We start from the raw sequence: 22,738 nt of genomic DNA, 5'->3' as shown, positions 1-22,738 counted from the left end.
TACATGGATGGGTATGTTCGAAAAATACAGTTAATGAGAAAAACTTGTTTTATTCAATCATGCTGTTTTAAATATGTGCAATCATATGTGTCGATAAGTCAGTTGAAGTTAACATAAATAATAATAAAATATGAGTCAGTGGTAGAATCATAAAAATTATCTAGAGTACACGAAGTTTTAGGTGAAGTACTGTACATGGAACATATACCAGTAGTCATCCCAGATTCAATCAAACTTGTGCATTGATTCTATTCATTATGAATCTAACGAATCAAGGATAGAAGATAATCACAAAGCTTCTTTAATCTACTTATTGATCCAACATGTACAATAGGTCATGCATTATAATAAGTGTTGTGACATGATCACTCTTTCCTCTAGGCCATTCTGGTGTATGAGTGTGACGGGCATGCATTAAGGTCGTAAACAATGTTATTGACAATAATTGCACGTCTATATGAGATGCCTGCACCGCCATTACTATTTAATTATTCGTGTTTGTGTGCTGGATGTAAAACCAGACCACAAAAATAAAGAATTGTTCATTCAATACCTTCGTGCAATGTGGCATGTCTGGTGTCACCATGGAATACTTCCTATAAATAGAGAGCACCCGAGACTAGATTCATCAGTTGTTTTTCTCATAAATACATACAAGGTGAATATGGAATCCATAAGTCTTAAGAGTATCATTATTGGAGTGCTCATGCTAGGACTAGTCCTTCAACAGACCCATATAGAGGCCAAGAGCTGTTGTTGTTCCACCACGACAAGAAACTGCTATAATGTATGTCGTGTCACCGGTTCCTCTCGGCCTACATGTGCAAGCTTATGTGGTTGCAAGATTTTGGAAAAATGTGTGCCTCCATGTGACGGCTTCAACCTTGTCACGGACGCAGGTAAATTCTGAATCCATCCTTCTCGTTATCGTTCATATCATGAGTAAAAATTTCCATTTACATACATATTTGTTTTATAGACGAAGCAAAATCCATTGAGTTCTGCAAGTTGGGTTGCATGTCCGCATTGTGCGGGAACATCAACGCTGGTAAGCTAAAGACGTTATGGACCATTCGTTGCATATTATTATTCACTTTGAGTTAGTGATTGTTTCTAATGGAAACAATTCTCCACTCAGTTGTTGCGAGTCAAGAAGTGAACGATGTCAAAGATCATTGCAAAACTGGATGCTACCATCTCTGCACTAAGGATTATGAATTTGGCGAAGTCCTTGCTTAAGAAAGTGTGACAGTCGACATTTCATGTTGAATATACGGGAGTGTCAATGTTATATTGAATAACTGGATAACATGTTCAATCCAGTGTGTCAATTTATTTCTGCTTGTAAGTGTCTCGGTGATGCGATATTATTGATAATTAATGTGCTCATCGTTTTGTAAGAAACGTATGTCATATCCAATATAATGTGATGTATTATTATAATGTGTGGTTGTGTGGTAAATGATAATTTAATTATTATCTCCTTTTCCATTTATATTACTAGTCATCAACCAGTGCGACTGCACAACCTCGTCATTCATCTTTCAAATCATTTGGAGGAGTGTTATTATTTGAGCATCAGAAGGTCATATCAAAATTTGAAATCATTAGGACATATCTAGACAGTACCTCCTTCATAAAGTTCCTTTCTGGACAAACACTTTGGAAATTAGCTGAGAAATATTTACTAGGCTAATGATGCTAAATTTTGACATGATGCCCTAATATGGATAGGAAAGAGTCCACAAAATTTTTGACGGAAAACACGAATGTAGAAATGACACTTCCTTCGCAAAGTGTTGTTCATGGCAGTATAGGAAAAGGCATATCCTTGTATTATTTTTGAACTAGACAAGGAAATATTTTGACATACTTGAGGAATATATGACCCAAACAATTTACAAGAATTATTTGGGAATTTGGGACTGACAAAAATATTGTTTGCTTCAAAACTAAGAGAAAATAGGATTTATTCCTTTATTAGAAAAAGGAATATTACCACCAAAAAGAATTTGGCTATGGGAAAAGATGGAAATGAAATGATATTGGGAAGCATTTGAGAATGACAAGTCACTTTTGGAGACTAGGAAGAGATGATCTTCCCAAGATTCCAGGCCATAGAGCCCAATAAAAGGTAGTTCAACTAAATTCCAGGACTTAGTGGAAGCACAAGGAGGCATTTTATTCTACAACTAATGTCCACACATACCAATTCATTTCAAATATACACGCAATATGCAAGATATGTGTAGATACAACATGACATCATAACATAACAGTACACCACAATATATATTTAAAAAGCTCTGAACAGCCAATGTAGTATAATGTTACAATGAGGGGGTCACATGGCCCAACATTCAGACGATACAAACATCAAGCAGAAGTTACATGTGTGGGTCCAGAATCTACTATAAATGGACGGAAGAGCGTGGAAAGCTACAACGACCCAACCAAAGGAGCCAGACCACTATCTGGGTTACCAATCTAATCCTTCGATGTCAACATCAATATGAAAACATAAACTAAACAACGTCTATCTCTGCAAAAATATAAATAACCAACAGTTGAATCATGTTGTCCTAATGCATTGAAATGAGAGGAAGAGCGAGATAGTGGGATTGTATCGAAATGTTCAAGGGGGTTGCTTTCTTGACAGTTCCGAAGATAACCATGAGTCTTCAATAGTGTCAACGATCACAATGTCGGAACCATCACCTACCAACAGGGAACAACACCAGCAAAGAGAAAAAGAACAAAATTTACTTCACGGAAATGCAACACTATGATGTATGAACATGACATGGCAATATGATGTTGTTTGCGCTAATGCATCTAGCGACAAGATTAAATGAAGTTGGTTCGAACCAAAGGTTCAAAGTCAAAGTCCATATGTGATTATTTAAATGTCATTTATTTGAATGTCCTAAAAAGAGGACATACGTTGATCTAAAATGCATGAAAATGCCATAAACAGATTCATTGGAATATTATGTTAATTCTTCATATATAATTTAATTTCATGTGAGTTACGTTTTAATTTCTATGATTTTCCGAAATGCCATAAACAGATTCATTGGAATTTTGAAATTTTATAACATTTTCTGAAATGTAATATTGTGTTCATATTTATTGTAATTTCTTAGACTCACATGTGACCCTGCTAGTCATTAAATCCATCCCCATTAACTTTCAACTGTAACAGAATTGACTATTTCTGCCATATCATCCTCACATATGAACCCTCCTTCTCATAAACTCTTTTAAAATGCATGAGCTAGTCACTAACACTAGTCACTAACGGGAAGCTGTAGCTATTTGTAACTACTTATTCCAAAAGCAATAGATTTTTATTAAGTCGTGTGAATCATATTTACAAACTAACAAGATCATCAATGTATCATGAGAATCATCAAAATATATATCATAGTTCAAAATATAGGCCTAAGTTACACACGTAAAAATGAAATAGTAACTCACCTCGTAATAAACAGAAAGCAGTACTGAATTTTTGGCTTTCCTTTCAGCAGAGAGCCATTAACATGCAATGGTACAAATGAGATCGAGTGAAAAATATAATATTTATACCATGAAAAGCATCAAAACAAAAATCTACTAAAAAGATGAGAAAACATAAGGTATCGACTTAAAGAGTGGCATGAGTCAGTGTTAATAATTGATCCGAACATTTTGGTTATCACGACAGAAAAGGTTAAGCATCTTGGTTTTCTTATGCTTAGATTATTTGTTCTTTGTTTAGATGTTGATGACGATGTACACATTAATATTGTTTTGGTTTTTGTACGCAAGAATAATCTATGCATCTAAGTGTACTTTCTTGGATGTCGCATTTTTTCATTATTATTTTCAATATTGTAAGGTCGTAAATAATTGGCCCCATCACCTAACCATACATGGGTGGTTTCTAGCCGGCCACTTACATGCACGTATGTAGTACAACAAACAAGTGCTGGTTAATAAATGAAATATCATCCTTCGATCGGTAGGTACTATATGTCTATCATGTTACGACGCTATAAAAGTGATGGTCCTAAACTAACTCAACACCCAAATGAAGTAATAGATTAATTGGTAGTATGCCAAAGAGGTCACACCAATCTGATTCATGTTTTTTCGTGCGTACATTGATGGGGATGCTAGAAATATACAATTAATGAACGGAAACTTGTTATGTTGAATCATGTAGTTTTGAATATATGGAGTGGTATGTGTCAATAAGTTAGTGGAATAAAACATCTATACCTACTATGAAAATAAATACGTACGTACGCATCGTTCCACTTGGTCCTACCGTCACGCTATAGTTATCACTATAGTTGCGCGTGGCTGGAAAAAAATCGCTTGCGTGGTACTCGAATACACGAGCCCCCATGAGGGATGCCAAAGTAATGCTCGAGTGACCAAGTGATACATGACATGTTTTTGATTACAAGACATGATTTCATTGATACTATTAGAAGTGTAGGACGTATATCGCGATAAAAAAGAAACACAAGGGACTCATTGAATTTTGCAGCTATAGTCCCATCTAGGTTGCATAGAGGGAATCCCACAGATTCAAATATTCTTTGCAAGTTGTTTCGAACATCAAGAGGCCACTAAGGAAATCAAAGAACGGAAAAAAGAAATAAACTCTTGATTGAGGGATACTCGGGCTTCTCTGTATGGTGACTTGGCAATTAGATCGCAATAAAGGAGGGGGATTTGTAGGCTCTTGGGCTTTCATAGATTATTATTAAATGGGAATATGTTCTACCCCATATAAAGGAAAATAAACATGGACAACGTGTCCACGACTAGTTACAAAATACCGAAAAATGCAATATGGATTTGATTAGGACCATTTAGAGCTTTGCCTACATGCGTATATGTACAAGATGTTAATGCAAAATATTTTTGGATAATTACAATGGTGTTATAATGTTAATATATTTAGGTATGTTGTAACTTTTGGGACAACTGATATTTTCTTGTGCTAAAATTTCTATGCTTCTGATTCATATTAATAATTGCAGCTTTAGTACAACTTTAGTACTTAATATGTAGTAGAGAGAGTATTATCTGAAACCATTTGGTGTCCATGATAGAAAAGGTTAGGCATCTTGGGTCTACTATCGTTATATTTTTTGTTTGTTGTATACATGTTGGTGATGATGTAGGCGATAATAACGTACGACAGAATGATCTATGTGACTATGTGTAATTTCTTGGCTCTCAATTTTTTTTTTAGTATTTTTTATTATCTAAGCACACAATTTATCGGCCCCAACACCTAAGCATGCATGTGCGGTTGTTAGGCGACCCCTTTCATACGCGTATGTAGTACAACAAACAAGTGGTGCTTAACAAATCAAATATCATCGGACGATCGTTAGGTAATGTTTATCTCTATGTTGTTACGATGCTATATACGGGTTGGTCCTAAACGAACCCAACAACCCAAATGAAATAACAGACTAATTGGTAGTATGTTGCACAGGTCACACAAATCCGACTCATAATTTCTCGTGCATACCACTAGTGCGGACGGGGCCTTTAGCCCCGGCCCGTAAGGGGCTTTAGTCCCGGTTCACCAACCGGGACTAAAGGGGCGGGACTAAAGGCCTAACCTTTTTGTCCCGGCCCTGTTACAAGCCGGGACTAAAGGTGCTCCACGTGGGCGCCTCGTAGCGTCCCAGGGGCAGGCCCTTTAGTCCCGGTTCGTTACAAGGACCGCGACTAAAGATTTTCAGATTTTGCTTATTTTTGGTTTTTTTTGAATGAAATTATTTTTGGGTTTTAGGGTTTTAGGGTTTAGGTGTTCGGGAGATTAACGTGATGCCTCGTTTGCTGTTCGGGAATTAGTTTTCATATAATTTAAATAGAAATAATTATGCATATATATATAAGATTAACTTATCTTACAGGCGAGCATATATATACAATTACGTGGAGATCTGAATTATCAGGACTAGAGCCCGTCTATTCGACTACATGGACGAACATCAGTAATGGCCCCTAGCTACACTAAATCGTCCTTTGTCATCTATAGCTTCCGTCCTCAGAAAGGTCGCAAGCTCCTCTGCAACAGCAATCACGCGTTGCTCTGGTAGGACCTTCGTCGTCATGGCCGTGTGCTATATAAGAAGAGGAGATGAATATGAATATCAATCATGATAACAAAGAATGAAGGGTAAAAATAGAGGTGTGAATGTTCATTGCTTACGTCGAATCTGTGATCCTTGTGCTCAAGGGTAAACGTGCGAATGGTCTCGCAAACATAGTATCCGCATAGATGCGTTCCCCGTGGTTGCTGGTCGCACTTTACGAGAATAGAATATATATAATCAAAATAATAATCTAGCATCATAAATGTATTGAAAATTAATAGAAGTATATCATACTACTACTTACCTGAGCCGCTCTAAAGGTCAGCTTCTCATGAAAGTTACCGGGAGTCACGCACTTGAGCCGCTTCCAAACCCTGCCCGACAAGGATAATGATTTGCTAAGTTTTTCATTAATTGATATATCAGAAAATCATCAAAAGAGACCGATAGAGCGCAAGAATGATTAAAATTACCTTTGGAGCATGTCCTGCAGGCTTTGGAACTGTTCCAAGGGTCTCGATAATGGGTCGAAGGCATCAACTCTTCCCTTATCAATTTGAATGTCCAACAGAATCCAATGGAAGCTGCACATGTATATATATATATATGTGTGTGTGTGTGTGTTAGTAACTTATCAATTACACTTATAAGTGAATGGACAACAGAGTAAAGACCCTCACCTGAAGTTGTATGGAAACAGTATGTGGTCACAGAAATTTTGATCTATTAGAAACCTTAGAAGGTTTTCCTCCGTCTCCTTGGGATAATTAGTTAGCGTCGCTATATGTATTTTATCTGGGTCAATAAACCCAATATTTAGGATGCTCTTACTTTTACAATCCAGAATCTTCATTCTGCATAATAGAGTACAAGTTATATATAGACAATGAATTGAAATAACTAAACAAGTTATATCTAGACAACGAATTGAAAAACTTACAGACAATAGCAACTCATAAGCGATTTGTCGAGGGCGTCGCCATTGTACATCTGGAAGAGTTCATCAAAGTCGATATGGATTTGTTCGGGGCGGCCGTAGTACTCCCGTGGGACACTCAGCATGATCATCATTCTCCCATTCTTTGATTCACTTAAGTACCATTGATGCAAGTAACGCATATTTGTTGGGAGATCATCTTTGCTGACCAAAGGCTCACCTATGACAAACTGTGCCTTAGGGGCTACCACAGCCTTGGGTATCTTGTCGTCTTGGGAAGACAGAAATTCTTCAACCGAGACACCACATGCAGCCGCCAACTCCTTTGCACTTTCTAAAGCTAGCCCCTGCACCGAAGGGGGAACATTTTCGGTTAACACCTTGAGGGGTGGGATCGACTGTTTGGCCTGTTGTCCAAGCTGAGGAACGTCTGATTTTTTCTTGCTTGTAGTTGAACTTGATTTGCTCCCACTTGCACTTGCACGTGATCTGCTCTTTTTCACTTCCTTCTGCAATGTGCGTGTATAGTCATCAGGCTTATGGTGTAAGTCATATGGTCTGATAGGAAGATTAGCATGACGTACCTTTGGGAGGGGCGACAGTTTGCGCTTTGGGGTGCTCTGTGGCTTAGGAATCGTCGGCGGAGCGTTCTTGGTGGCACGCTCCCGCTTAGTATCCAGAGCGGGCAGCGGCAGAGACGGACGACCCAAGTCCGGCGGCGGTGATCGAGGTGGACTCGTGTTGTGCTGGCCGACGTCATGTGGAGGGATTGCACGTGATCTGCTCTTTTTCACTTCCTTCTGCAATGTGCGTGTATAGACATCAGGCTTATGGTGTAAATCATACTGTGATGGAAGGGGGTACGATCATAAGGTCCGATAGGAAGATTAGCATGACTTACCTTTGGGAGGGGCGACCGTTGGTGCTTTGGGTTGCTCTGTGGCTTAGGAATCGTCGGCGGAGCGTTCTTGGTGGCACGCTCCCGCTTTGTATCCGTGGCAAGCTCAGGCTTTGTATCCAGAGCGGGCGGCGGCGGAGCGTTCTTGGTGGCACGCTCCCGCTTTGTATCCGTGGCAGGCTCAGGCTTTGTATCCGGAGCGGGCGGCGGCGGAGCGTTCTTGGTGGCACGCTCAAGCTTTGTATCCGTGGCAGGCTCAGGCTTTGTATCCGAAGCGGGCGGCGGCGGAGACGGACGACCCAAGTCCGGCGACGGTGATCGAGATGGACTCGTGTTGTGCTGGCCGACGTCATGTGGAGGGCTTGGAGGTAATGGAGGTGTAGGTGACCTGCGACGACTCGGAGGCGGTGTTGTCCTTGGGGCCGAGCCTATAAGCTTGATGTAGTTCTTGTCCCATAGGATGACTCCACCCAGTACTTCTCCGAGTGTCCTCTCATCTTTGGGTCCAGCTCCATATCACTAAACCCCGTCATGATTTTATCCACCCCGACTTTAGCAAAGCCAGCTGGAATCTCACGGCCATGCCAGCGTGCATCAGGGCCAGAAGGTAAAGCTTGTCCGATGGCCACCTTCATGGATATGTTCTTGAATTTCTGATGGAGTTCACATGATGTTGACTCCTTGATTCCATCCACGGGGTAGCCGGGACCGCCCTCTATCATTTTGAGTTCATCGTCGGGCGGGGCCTCAGATTCAGCCACGCTGCTTTTCCGCTTAGATAGGGCGCCGGTGATATCAAGTGCAGGATCTTCCTGGCGCGGTACTCCTCTAAGCTCATCAATCTGCTTCTGTTGCTCGTTAATCTTGGCAAGCAACTGGTTGTACTTGTCATTCTCCTCATCCTGCTGCCGCTTCTTTGCTCTCTCTCGGCTTCTGTAAGTGTCTTGGTCTCTGGAAAACCCAAGCCACCACGGGTAAGATGGACCGAAGCCTCGCGTTCGTCCTCCATGTTCGTCATTGCCGAGGACCAGTGTGAGCAAATCTTTATCTCTATCTGCAGCGAACTTTCTTTGTCCCTCCTTAATTTCTTTCACTATCCTTTTCCAATTCTCCCTGGGTATCCTAAGATTGTCATTGCAGATGAGGTCCCCTGTTGTTTCGTCGTACGACACACCATGCGCAAGGAACCAATTTCTTGCTCTCAATTCCCACTCATCACGGAGTGGTTCAGGTACGATGCCTTTATCTATCAGATCTTGCTCTTTCTTTTCCCACTTTGGGATGGCAGTCTCATAGCCCCCTGGCCCCAGCTTGTGGTGATATTTCTTGTTGTCGGCATTTATCTTGTTCTTTTCTGATAATGCCTGGGAATCTTCTGACTCCTTGTACTCTTGAAATTCCTTCCAGTGATTCGCCTACTTGGCTAGATACCCCTCGAATACTGGCACTTTATTTGTTTCAGATAGTTTTTCCATAGCTTCTTCTTCAAGCTACGGAACAGGTCGGCCATCTTCTTTAGAGTCCACTGCTTGACTTTGGCCCTCAGTTTGTCTGCGGCGTCTTCATTCTCACATTCTGGCAGGTTGAAATGTGACATGAGATCATTCCAAAGATTATCTTTGTACCTTTCGGTGACATAGTCACTATCGGTTGCCCCTTTGCGCTTGTTCCACTCCCGAACGCTGATCGGGACGTGATCCCTAACGAGAACTCCGCATTGCTTCTTGAATGTGTCAGCAGCATTCTTAGGAAGCTTGGGTTCGCCCGTAGGCATTATCACCTCAAAGGTGTAATACGTCCGTGCATCCAACTTTCTAGTCGGGCCTCGTTTCGTAGATTTTCTCGATGTGGAGGCCTAAGAGGGAGAAACATTCGTCAAACGAATGTATATGTATACAATATAGAGCTATCTCCAATATTTTTCACATATTACAAGTGATTGTCGAACTTCATATGTATACCTCGCCGGACTTTATTATTTCTTCACCGGCTTCTCCACCGGCTTCTCCATCAGTGGAGCTATCACCTTCTCCGTCATTGGACCTATCTCCTTCCCCATCGGCTTCATCTTCGTGTCGCTCGACCTCCATTCAATATCCGGAGTCGTTTATATATGACGTCGGAGATTCGGCTGGTTCAACGTCGGGGCCGTCTTTGATTATATCTTCGAGAAGTTCTTCCTCTTCGAGATTCCTGATATGTGGATCCATAGTTCTGCAAAAAACGAACATTTGATTAACTAATAAACTAACAAAATATATAAGAGGGGTTGGAAACTTCGAAGACTCGTTTTATATAGGAGGACCTTTAGCCCCGGGTCTTAGCTAGAACCTAAACTCTAAAATACCAGCCGGGCGGAGCCCAGTCCCGGACACTTAAGCATATACAATAGCAAAATTAAACTAGTTCTATTAATTTTCTTGCTAAAAATAAAGTATTAACACTTAAGCATATACAATAGAAAAATTAAACTATTAACACTTAAGCATATACAATAGCAAAATTAAGCAATAATCTAAGAAACACTATTAACACTTAAGCATATACACTATACAATAGCAAAATTAAATGACAAAAAAAATATTTCTTCTTCATGTAACCCTAAACTAATTTTTTCTCTTCTTCTATTTCTCCTCTTCTTCTACTTCTTCTTCTACTTCTGCTTCTCCTCTTCTTCTACTACTTCTCCTCTCCTGTTCTTCTATTTTTCCTCTTCTTCTCCTCTCCTCCTCTTCTTATTCTCCTTTTTCTTCTTTTCTTCCCCTCCTCTTCTTATTCTGCTTTTTCTTCCTTTCTTCTCCTTTTTCTTCTTTTCTTCTCCTTTTTCTTCCTTTCTTCTCCTCTTCTCCTTTTTCTTCCTTTCTTCTCCTTTTTCTTCTTTTCTTCTCGTTTTTCTTCCTTTCTTCTCCTTTTTCTTCTTTTCTTCTCCTTTTTCTTCCTTTCTTCTCCTTTTTCTTCCTTTCTTCTCCTTTTATTCTTTTCTTCTCCCTTTTCTTCCTTTCTTCTCCTTTTTCTTCTTTTCTTCTCCTTTTTCTTCCTTTATTCTCCTTTTTCTTCTTTTCTTCTCCTTTTTCTTCTTTGCTTCTCCTTTTTCTTCTTTGCTTGTGCTGGTCGGAGTGTTGGGGAGGAGGGGGCGTGGGGCTTACCGGCCGGAGGTGTCGACGGCGCGCGGCGAGGAGGACGGCGGCGTGCGGCGAGGAGGGCGGCGGCGCGCGGCGAGGAGGACGGCGGCGGCGAGCAGGACGACAGCGACGGCGAGGAGGACGGTAGGCGGCGGCGAGCAGGACGGCGGGCAGCCTGACGGTGTCGTCGAGTTCGTCGCTTGCCCGTCGGGCAGGAGAACGAGAGGAGGAAGAAGAGAAATGGACGATTTGGGTTCGAAGTTTTCTAACTCCCGCTTATACAGGTGGATCTTTAGTCCCGGTTCGGGGCTCGATCCGGGACTAAAGACCCCTTTAGTCCCGGGTGGAGCCACGACCCGGGAGTAAAGGCCCTTTTTCAGCAGACCAAAAGGCGCGAAGCAGGGGCCTTAAGTCCCAGGGCGTGGCTCGAACCGGGACTAAAGGGGGTCTTTAGTCCCGGGTGGAGCCACGACCCGGGACTAAAGGCCCTTTTTCGGCAGACAAGAAGGCGGGAAGCAGTGGCCTTTAGTCCCGGGTGGAGCCACGACCCGGGACTAAAGGCCCTTTTTCGGCAGACAAGAAGGCGGGAAGCAGTGGCCTTTAGTCCCGCGGCGTGGCAAGAACCGGGACTAAAGTTTTGCCTATATAAACCCTCGCCCCTGCCCGCCATATCCCCTGTTTTTTGGTTGTTGAAGTGTGACCATGCCATGCTCTTGCCACTCTAGTTCATGCACATGACCTGTTCGATGAAATGCCCGAGCCATTCTACTTAAGCTTTCTCCTCTCCAAGCTCGACCTCCAAGCTCCATTTTCCTTAATATTTGTCTAGGTTTGGCCGTGCACCAACTGCGAGCACCACCGTGGTGAGCCTCTTGTTCTTATCTTCTTTTTAAAATCAAAAAAATCTTACTTGTATGATTTAGATACATACTTGTATAAATTACTCACTTTCATTATTTTTTGTTATTATATAGTGCGATGGTTTTGGTATCCGCCTCCGTCGGCCCACGTCCTGTCTATGATTCGGATGTGGTATATATTATCTTTTATAACTATTTGTTTTATTTAGTGTTTATGACAATTATGACGACCAATGTGACATATATTTTTTTAATCTAGGAGGTATGTGAACCGGAAATTCCAACCCACATAAAAATTCTTGTCGAGAAGTTAAATTTGGTTGAAAAAGAAAACAAATACTTGAAGAAAAAATTGAAAATAATTGAGGATAAGAATATGGAACTGGAGTTGCATGTCGTCGATGTCATCGATGATCGCAAGATGAAGATCGATGCGATGCGGTTGAAGATGGATGCAATGCACTTGAAGATGGGTGAAATGCGCTTGAAGATTTGGAATATTAGAAAATATGCCATTGATAAAGAGGCTTGGTATCATTATGCTGTTGGGTCAATTGTTACCTTAGTTGCGATTTTGATCGCGTTTGTTGTTGCATTTAAATGTTTTACATAGTTGTATGTTGTTTTATGAGATAACTTTATGTATTTATTTTTTGCAATAATAACATTTGATCACTACTGTTCTTTGGCTTTAATGTGATGATGAACTTGTATTAATTTGGTCATATGTTCTGCAATGGTTTTTTGAACTTATTTGAACTCCATACTTTTTGTGTGTTCAAAATGCACTATTCAAAGGCACATCACAAAATTTCAACAATTTCTGACTTCATTCGGTATATTTCGTGCATTTACTTATTTTTTTTGAGCTAGTTCACCCCGAAAATGAAAAGCACTACAAATGAACTCTGAAAATCTTGAAAGTTGGCATGCTATCATCATTTCACCCACATAGCATGTGCTAAAAAGTTGATAGGGCTACGACAAAAACTGGATGCACTTCGTGTATAAAACGGACAATCTCTCTCGAAGTATCAGGGTTTCGAACGAGAACTCATCTCTTACAAAGGGATTTCATTTTTTTGAACTTATTTGTACTCCATACTTTTTGTGTGTTCAAAATGCACCATTCAAAGGCACATCACAAAATTTCAACAATTTCTGACTTCATTTGGTATATTTCGTGCATTTACTTATTTTTTTTGAGCTAGTTCACCCTGAAATTGAAAAGCACTACAGATGAACTCGGAAAATGTTGAAAGTTGGCATGCTATCATCATTTCACCCACATAGCATGTGTTAAAAAGTTGAGAGGGCTACGACAAAAACTGGATGCACTTCGTGTACAAAACGGACAGTCTCTCTCGAAGTATCAGGGTTTCGAACGAGAACTCATATCTTACAAAGGGATTTCATTTTTTTGAAACTATTTGAACTCCATACTTTTTGTGTGTTCAAAATGCACCATTCAAAGGCACATCACAAAATTTCAACAATTTCTGATTTCATTTGGTATATTTCGTGCATTTACTTATTTTTTTTGAGCTAGTTCACCCTGAAATTGAAAAGCACTACAAATGAACTCTGAAAATGTTGAAAGTTGACATGCTATCATCATTTCACCCACATAGCATGTGTTAAAAAGTTGAGAGGGCTACGACAAAAACTGGATGCACTTCGTGTAAAAAACGGACAATCTCTCTCGAAGTATCAGGGTTTCGAACGAGAACTCATCTCTTCCAAAGGGATTTCATTTTTTTGAACTTATTTGAACTCCATACTTTTTGTGTGTTAAAAATGAACCATTCAAAGGCACATCACAAAATTTCAACAATTTCTGACTTCATTTGGTATATTTCGTGCATTTACTTATTTTTTTGAGCTAGTTGACCCTGAAATTGAAAAGCACTACAAATGAACACTGAAAATGTTGAAAGTTGGCATGCTATCATCATTTCACCCACATAGCATGTGTTAAAAAGTTGAGAGGGCTACGACAAAAACTGGATGCACTTCGTGTACAAAACGGACAATCTCTCTCGAAGTATCAGGGTTTCGAACGAGGACTCATCTCTTACAAAGGGATTTCATTTTTTTCAACTTATTTGAACTCCATACTTTTTGTGTGTTCAAAATGCACCATTCAAAGGCACATCACAAAATTTCAACAATTTCTGACTTCATTTGGTATATTTCGTGCATTTACTTATTTTTTTTAGCTAGTTCACCCTGAAATTGAAAAGCACTACAAATGAACTCTGAAAATGTGAAAGTTGGCATGCTATCATCATTTCACCCACATAGCACGTGTTAAAAAGTTGATAGGGCTACGACAAAAACTGGATGCACTTCGTGTACAAAACGGACAGTCTCTCTCGAAGTATCAGGGTTTCGAACGAGAACTCATCTCTTACAAAGGGATTTCATTTTTTTGTACTTATTTGAACTCCATACTTTTTGTGTGTTCAAAATGCACCATTCAAAGGCACATCACAAAATTTCAACAATTCCTGACTTCATTTGGTATATTTCGTGCATTTACTTTTTTTTTGAGCTAGTTCACCCTGAAATTGAAAACACTACAGATGAACTCGGAAAATGTTGAAAGTTGGCATGCTATCATCATTTCACCCACATAGCATGTGTTAAAAAGTTGAGAGGGCTACGACAAAAACTGGATGCACTTCGTGTACAAAACGGACAATCTCTCTCGAAGTATCACGGTTTCGAACGAGAACTCATCTCTTACAAAGGGATTTCATTTTTTGAACTTATTTGAAATCCATACTTTTTGTGTGTTCAAAATGCACCATTCAAAGGCACATCACAAAATTTCAACAATTTCTGACTTCATTTGGTATATATTTCGTGCATTTACTTATTTTTTTTGAGCTAGTTCACCCTGAAATTGAAAAGAACAACAAATTAACTCTGAAAATGTTGAAAGTTGGCATGCTACCATCATTTCACCCACATATAATGTGTTAAAAAGTTGAGAGGGCTACGACAAAAACTGGATGCACTTCGTGTACAAAACGGACAATCTCTCTCGAAGTATCATGGTTTCGAACGAGAACTCATCTCTTACAAAGGGATTTCATTTTTTTGAACTTATTTGAACTCCATACTTTTTGTGTGTTCAAAATGCAGCATTCAAAGGCACATCACAAAATTTCAACAATTTCTGACTTCATTTGGTATATTTCGTGCATTTACTTATTTTTTGAGCTAGTTCACCCTGAAATCGAAAAGCACTACAAATGAACTCTGAAAATGTTGAAAGTTGGCATGCTATCATCATTTCACCCACATAGCATGTGTTAAAAAGTTGATAGGGCTACGACAAAAACTGGATGCACTTCGTGTACAAAACGGACAATCTCTCTCGAAGTATCAGGGTTTCGAACGAGAACTCATCTCTTACAAAGGGATTTCATTTTTTTGAACTTACTTGAACTCCATAGTTTTTGTGTGTTCAAAATGCGCCATTCAAAGGCACATAACAAAATTTCAACAATTTCTGACTTCATTTGGTATATTTCGTGCATTTACTTATTTTTTTGAGCTAGTTCACCCTGAAATTGAAAAGCACTACAAATGAACTCTAAAAATGTTGAAAGTTGGCATGCTATCATCATTTCACCCACTTAGCATGTGTTAAAAAGTTGAGAGGGCTACGACAAAAACTGGATGCACTTCGTGTAAAAAACGGACAATCTCTCTCGAAGTATCAGGGTTTCGAACGAGAACTCATCTCTTCCAAAGGGATTTCATGTTTTTGAACTTATTTGAACTCCATACTTTTTGTGTATTCAAAATGCACCATTCAAAGGCACATCACAAAATTTCAACAATTTCTGACTTCATTTGGTATATTTCGTGCATTTACTTATTTTTTTGAGCTAGTTGACCCTGAAATTGAAAAGCACTACAAATGAACTCTGAAAATTTTGAAAGTTGGCATGCTATCATCATTTCACCCACATAGCATGTGTTAAAAAGTTGAGAGGGCTACGACAAAAACTGGATGCACTTCGTGTACAAAACGGACAATCTCTCTCGAAGTATTAGGGTTTCGAACGAGAACTCATCTCTTACAAAGGATTTCATTTTTTTGAACTTATTTGAACTCCATACTTTTTGTGTGTTCAAAATGCACCATTCAAAGGCACATCACAAAATTTCAACAATTTCTGACTTCATTTGGTATATTTCGTGCATTTACTTATTTTTTTGAGCTAGTTCACCCTGAAATTGAAAAGCACTACAAATGAACTCTGAAAATGTTGAAAGTTGGCATGCTATCATCATTTCACCCACATAGCACGTGTTAAAAAGTTGATAGGGCTACGACAAAAACTGGATGCACTTCGTGTACAAAACGGACAGTCTCTCTCGAAGTATCACGGTTTCGAACGAGACCTCATCTCTTACAAAGGGATTTCATTTTTTTGAACTTATTTGAACTCCATACTTTTTGTGTGTTCAAAATGCACCATTCAAAGGCACATCACAAAATTTCAACAATTTCTGATTTCATTTGGTATATTTCGTGCATTTACTTATTTTTTTTGAGCTAGTTCACCCTGAAATTGAAAAGCACTACAAATGAACTCTGAAAATGTTGAAAGTTGACATGCTATCATCATTTCACCCACATAGCATGTGTTAAAAATTTGAGAGGGCTACGACAAAAACTGGATGCACTTCGTGTAAAAAACGGACAATCTCTCTCGAATTATCAGGGTTTCGAACGAGAACTCATCTCTTCCAAAGGGATTTCATTTTTTTGAACTTATTTGAACTCCATACTTTTTGTGTGTTAAAAATGAACCATTCAAAGGCACATCACAAAATTTCAACTATTTCTGACTTCATTTGGTATATTTCGTGCATTTACTTAGTTTTTTGAGCTAGTTGACCCTGAAATTGAAAAGCACTACAAATGAACACTGAAAATGTTGAAAGTTGGCATGCTATCATCATTTCACCCACATAGCATGTGTTAAAAAGTTGAGAGGGCTACGACAAAAACTGGATGCACTTCGTGTACAAAACGGACAATCTCTCTCGAAGTATCAGGGTTTCGAACGAGGACTCATCTCTTACAAAGGGATTTCATTTTTTTCAACTTATTTGAACTCCATACTTTTTGTGTGTTCAAAATGCACCATTCAAAGGCACATCACAAAATTTCAACAATTTCTGACTTCATTTGGTATATTTCGTGCATTTACTTATTTTTTTTAGCTAGTTCACCCTGAAATTGAAAAGCACTACAAATGAACTCTGAAAATGTTGAAAGTTGGCATGCTATCATCATTTCACCCACATAGCACGTGTTAAAAAGTTGATAGGGCTACGACAAAAACTGGATGCACTTCGTGTACAAAACGGACAGTCTCTCTCGAAGTATCAGGGTTTCGAACGAGAACTCATCTCTTACAAAGGGATTTCATTTTTTTGTACTTATTTGAACTCCATACTTTTTGTGTGTTCAAAATGCAGCATTCAAAGGCACATCACAAAATTTCAACAATTCCTGACTTCATTTGGTATATTTCGTGCATTTACTTTTTTTTTGAGCTAGTTCACCCTGAAATTGAAAACACTACAGATGAACTCGGAAAATGTTGAAAGTTGGCATGCTATCATCATTTCACCCACATAGCATGTGTTAAAAAGTTGAGAGGGCTACGACAAAAACTGGATGCACTTCGTGTACAAAACGGACAATCTCTCTCGAAGTATCACGGTTTCGAACGAGAACTCATCTCTTACAAAGGGATTTCATTTTTTGAACTTATTTGAAATCCATACTTTTTGTGTGTTCAAAATGCACCATTCAAAGGCACATCACAAAATTTCAACAATTTCTGACTTCATTTGGTATATATTTCGTGCATTTACTTATTTTTTTTGAGCTAGTTCACCCTGAAATTGAAAAGAACAACAAATTAACTCTGAAAATGTTGAAAGTTGGCATGCTACCATCATTTCACCCACATATAATGTGTTAAAAAGTTGAGAGGGCTACGACAAAAACTGGATGCACTTCGTGTACAAAACGGACAATCTCTCTCGAAGTATCATGGTTTCGAACGAGAACTCATCTCTTACAAAGGGATTTCATTTTTTTGAACTTATTTGAACTCCATACTTTTTGTGTGTTCAAAATGCAGCATTCAAAGGCACATCACAAAATTTCAACAATTTCTGACTTCATTTGGTATATTTCGTGCATTTACTTATTTTTTGAGCTAGTTCACCCTGAAATCGAAAAGCACTACAAATGAACTCTGAAAATGTTGAAAGTTGGCATGCTATCATCATTTCACCCACATAGCATGTGTTAAAAAGTTGATAGGGCTACGACAAAAACTGGATGCACTTCGTGTACAAAACGGACAATCTCTCTCGAAGTATCAGGGTTTCGAACGAGAACTCATCTCTTACAAAGGGATTTCATTTTTTTGAACTTACTTGAACTCCATAGTTTTTGTGTGTTCAAAATGCGCCATTCAAAGGCACATAACAAAATTTCAACAATTTCTGACTTCATTTGGTATATTTCGTGCATTTACTTATTTTTTTGAGCTAGTTCACCCTGAAATTGAAAAGCACTACAAATGAACTCTAAAAATGTTGAAAGTTGGCATGCTATCATCATTTCACCCACTTAGCATGTGTTAAAAAGTTGAGAGGGCTACGACAAAAACTGGATGCACTTCGTGTAAAAAACGGACAATCTCTCTCGAAGTATCAGGGTTTCGAACGAGAACTCATCTCTTCCAAAGGGATTTCATGTTTTTGAACTTATTTGAACTCCATACTTTTTGTGTATTCAAAATGCACCATTCAAAGGCACATCACAAAATTTCAACAATTTCTGACTTCATTTGGTATATTTCGTGCATTTACTTATTTTTTTGAGCTAGTTGACCCTGAAATTGAAAAGCACTACAAATGAACTCTGAAAATTTTGAAAGTTGGCATGCTATCATCATTTCACCCACATAGCATGTGTTAAAAAGTTGAGAGGGCTACGACAAAAACTGGATGCACTTCGTGTACAAAACGGACAATCTCTCTCGAAGTATTAGGGTTTCGAACGAGAACTCATCTCTTACAAAGGATTTCATTTTTTTGAACTTATTTGAACTCCATACTTTTTGTGTGTTCAAAATGCACCATTCAAAGGCACATCACAAAATTTCAACAATTTCTGACTTCATTTGGTATATTTCGTGCATTTACTTATTTTTTTGAGCTAGTTCACCCTGAAATTGAAAAGCACTACAAATGAACTCTGAAAATGTTGAAAGTTGGCATGCTATCATCATTTCACCCACATAGCACGTGTTAAAAAGTTGATAGGGCTACGACAAAAACTGGATGCACTTCGTGTACAAAACGGACAGTCTCTCTCGAAGTATCACGGTTTCGAACGAGACCTCATCTCTTACAAAGGGATTTCATTTTTTTGAACTTATTTGAACTCCATACTTTTTGTGTGTTCAAAATGCACCATTCAAAGGCACATCACAAAATTTCAACAATTTCTGATTTCATTTGGTATATTTCGTGCATTTACTTATTTTTTTTGAGCTAGTTCACCCTGAAATTGAAAAGCACTACAAATGAACTCTGAAAATGTTGAAAGTTGACATGCTATCATCATTTCACCCACATAGCATGTGTTATAATTTGAGAGGGCTACGACAAAAACTGGATGCACTTCGTGTAAAAAACGGACAATCTCTCTCGAATTATCAGGGTTTCGAACGAGAACTCATCTCTTCCAAAGGGATTTCATTTTTTTGAACTTATTTGAACTCCATACTTTTTGTGTGTTAAAAATGAACCATTCAAAGGCACATCACAAAATTTCAACTATTTCTGACTTCATTTGGTATATTTCGTGCATTTACTTATTTTTTTGAGCTAGTTGACCCTGAAATTGAAAAGCACTACAAATGAACACTGAAAATGTTGAAAGTTGGCATGCTATCATCATTTCACCCACATAGCATGTGTTAAAAAGTTGAGAGGGCTACGACAAAAACTGGATGCACTTCGTGTACAAAACGGACAATCTCTCTCGAAGTATCAGGGTTTCGAACGAGGACTCATCTCTTAAAAAGGGATTTCATTTTTTTCAACTTATTTGAACTCCATACTTTTTGTGTGTTCAAAATGCACCATTCAAAGGCACATCACAAAATTTCAACAATTTCTGACTTCATTTGGTATATTTCGTGCATTTACTTATTTTTTTTAGCTAGTTCACCCTGAAATTGAAAAGCACTACAAATGAACTCTGAAAATGTTGAAAGTTGGCATGCTATCATCATTTCACCCACATAGCACGTGTTAAAAAGTTGATAGGGCTACGACAAAAACTGGATGCACTTCGTGTACAAAACGGACAGTCTCTCTCGAAGTATCAGGGTTTCGAACGAGAACTCATCTCTTACAAAGGGATTTCATTTTTTTGTACTTATTTGAACTCCATACTTTTTGTGTGTTCAAAATGCACCATTCAAAGGCACATCACAAAATTTCAACAATTCCTGACTTCATTTGGTATATTTCGTGCATTTACTTTTTTTTTGAGCTAGTTCACCCTGAAATTGAAAACACTACAGATGAACTCGGAAAATGTTGAAAGTTGGCATGCTATCATCATTTCACCCACATAGCATGTGTTAAAAAGTTGAGAGGGCTACGACAAAAACTGGATGCACTTCGTGTACAAAACGGACAATCTCTCTCGAAGTATCACGGTTTCGAACGAGAACTCATCTCTTACAAAGGGATTTCATTTTTTGAACTTATTTGAAATCCATACTTTTTGTGTGTTCAAAATGCACCATTCAAAGGCACATCACAAAATTTCAACAATTTCTGACTTCATTTGTTATATATTTCGTGCATTTACTTATTTTTTTTGAGCTAGTTCACCCTGAAATTGAAAAGAACAACAAATTAACTCTGAAAATGTTGAAAGTTGGCATGCTACCATCATTTCACCCACATATAATGTGTTAAAAAGTTGAGAGGGCTACGACAAAAACTGGATGCACTTCGTGTACAAAACGGACAATCTCTCTCGAAGTATCATGGTTTCGAACGAGAACTCATCTCTTACAAAGGGATTTCATTTTTTTGAACTTATTTGAACTCCATACTTTTTGTGTGTTCAAAATGCAGCATTCAAAGGCACATCACAAAATTTCAACAATTTCTGACTTCATTTGGTATATTTCGTGCATTTACTTATTTTTTGAGCTAGTTCACCCTGAAATCGAAAAGCACTACAAATGAACTCTGAAAATGTTGAAAGTTGGCATGCTATCATCATTTCACCCACATAGCATGTGTTAAAAAGTTGATAGGGCTACGACAAAAACTGGATGCACTTCGTGTACAAAACGGACAATCTCTCTCGAAGTATCAGGGTTTCGAACGAGAACTCATCTCTTACAAAGGGATTTCATTTTTTTGAACTTACTTGAACTCCATACTTTTTGTGTGTTCAAAATGCGCCATTCAAAGGCACATAACAAAATTTCAACAATTTCTGACTTCATTTGGTATATTTCGTGCATTTACTTATTTTTTTGAGCTAGTTCACCCTGAAATTGAAAAGCACTACAAATGAACTCTAAAAATGTTGAAAGTTGGCATGCTATCATCATTTCACCCACTTAGCATGTGTTAAAAAGTTGAGAGGGCTACGACAAAAACTGGATGCACTTCGTGTAAAAAACGGACAATCTCTCTCGAAGTATCAGGGTTTCGAACGAGAACTCATCTCTTCCAAAGGGATTTCATGTTTTTGAACTTATTTGAACTCCATACTTTTTGTGTATTCAAAATGCACCATTCAAAGGCACATCACAAAATTTCAACAATTTCTGACTTCATTTGGTATATTTCGTGCATTTACTTATTTTTTTGAGCTAGTTGACCCTGAAATTGAAAAGCACTACAAATGAACTCTGAAAATTTTGAAAGTTGGCATGCTATCATCATTTCACCCACATAGCATGTGTTAAAAAGTTGAGAGGGCTACGACAAAAACTGGATGCACTTCGTGTACAAAACGGACAATCTCTCTCGAAGTATTAGGGTTTCGAACGAGAACTCATCTCTTACAAAGGATTTCATTTTTTTGAACTTATTTGAACTCCATACTTTTTGTGTGTTCAAAATGCACCATTCAAAGGCACATCACAAAATTTCAACAATTTCTGACTTCATTTGGTATATTTCGTGCATTTACTTATTTTTTTGAGCTAGTTCACCCTGAAATTGAAAAGCACTACAAATGAACTCTGAAAATGTTGAAAGTTGGCATGCTATCATCATTTCACCCACATAGCACGTGTTAAAAAGTTGATAGGGCTACGACAAAAACTGGATGCACTTCGTGTACAAAACAGACAGTCTCTCTCGAAGTATCACGGTTTCGAACGAGAACTCATCTCTTACAAAGGGATTTCATTTTTTTGAACTTATTTGAACTCCATACTTTTTGTGTGTTCAAAATGCACCATTCAAAGGCACATCACAAAATTTCAACAATTTCTGATTTCATTTGGTATATTTCGTGCATTTACTTATTTTTTTTGAGCTAGTTCACCCTGAAATTGAAAAGCACTACAAATGAACTCTGAAAATGTTGAAAGTTGACATGCTATCATCATTTCACCCACATAGCATGTGTTAAAAATTTGAGAGGGCTACGACAAAAACTGGATGCACTTCGTGTAAAAAACGGACAATCTCTCTCGAATTATCAGGGT

At 38.5% G+C, this 22,738-nt stretch overlaps 1 protein-coding gene across 1 annotated transcript; it reads left to right on the top strand.

Annotated features, from left to right (window-relative positions):
* The first annotated feature begins 642 nt into the window (after positions 1-642).
* On the top strand, positions 643-1,443 carry LOC123411250 (leaf-specific thionin-like). Its single transcript, XM_045104185.1, has 3 exons — positions 643-899; positions 980-1,048; positions 1,139-1,443. The coding sequence occupies exons 1-3, from the start codon at positions 665-667 to the stop codon at positions 1,237-1,239; spliced, it is 405 nt and encodes a 134-aa protein (XP_044960120.1). The 5' UTR covers positions 643-664; the 3' UTR covers positions 1,240-1,443.
* The last annotated feature ends 21,295 nt before the right edge of the window (positions 1,444-22,738 follow it).

This window comes from Hordeum vulgare, chromosome 7H, assembly GCF_904849725.1.
Source record: "Hordeum vulgare subsp. vulgare chromosome 7H, MorexV3_pseudomolecules_assembly, whole genome shotgun sequence".
NCBI classification, from domain to species: Eukaryota; Viridiplantae; Streptophyta; class Magnoliopsida; order Poales; family Poaceae; genus Hordeum; species Hordeum vulgare.
Note: the sequence above shows the minus strand (reverse complement) of the source record. Positions and strands in the feature narration are given on the sequence as shown.

Bases quoted from the DNA above. Each gene is read 5' to 3' on its own strand.
- LOC123411250 (XM_045104185.1), top strand. From the start codon at position 665: ATGGAATCCATAAGTCTTAAGAGTATCATTATTGGAGTGCTCATGCTA. The intron at 900-979 runs GTAAATTCTGAA...TTTGTTTTATAG, and splicing joins CAACCTTGTCACGGACGCAG to ACGAAGCAAAATCCATTGAG. The intron at 1,049-1,138 runs GTAAGCTAAAGA...TTCTCCACTCAG, and splicing joins GTGCGGGAACATCAACGCTG to TTGTTGCGAGTCAAGAAGTG.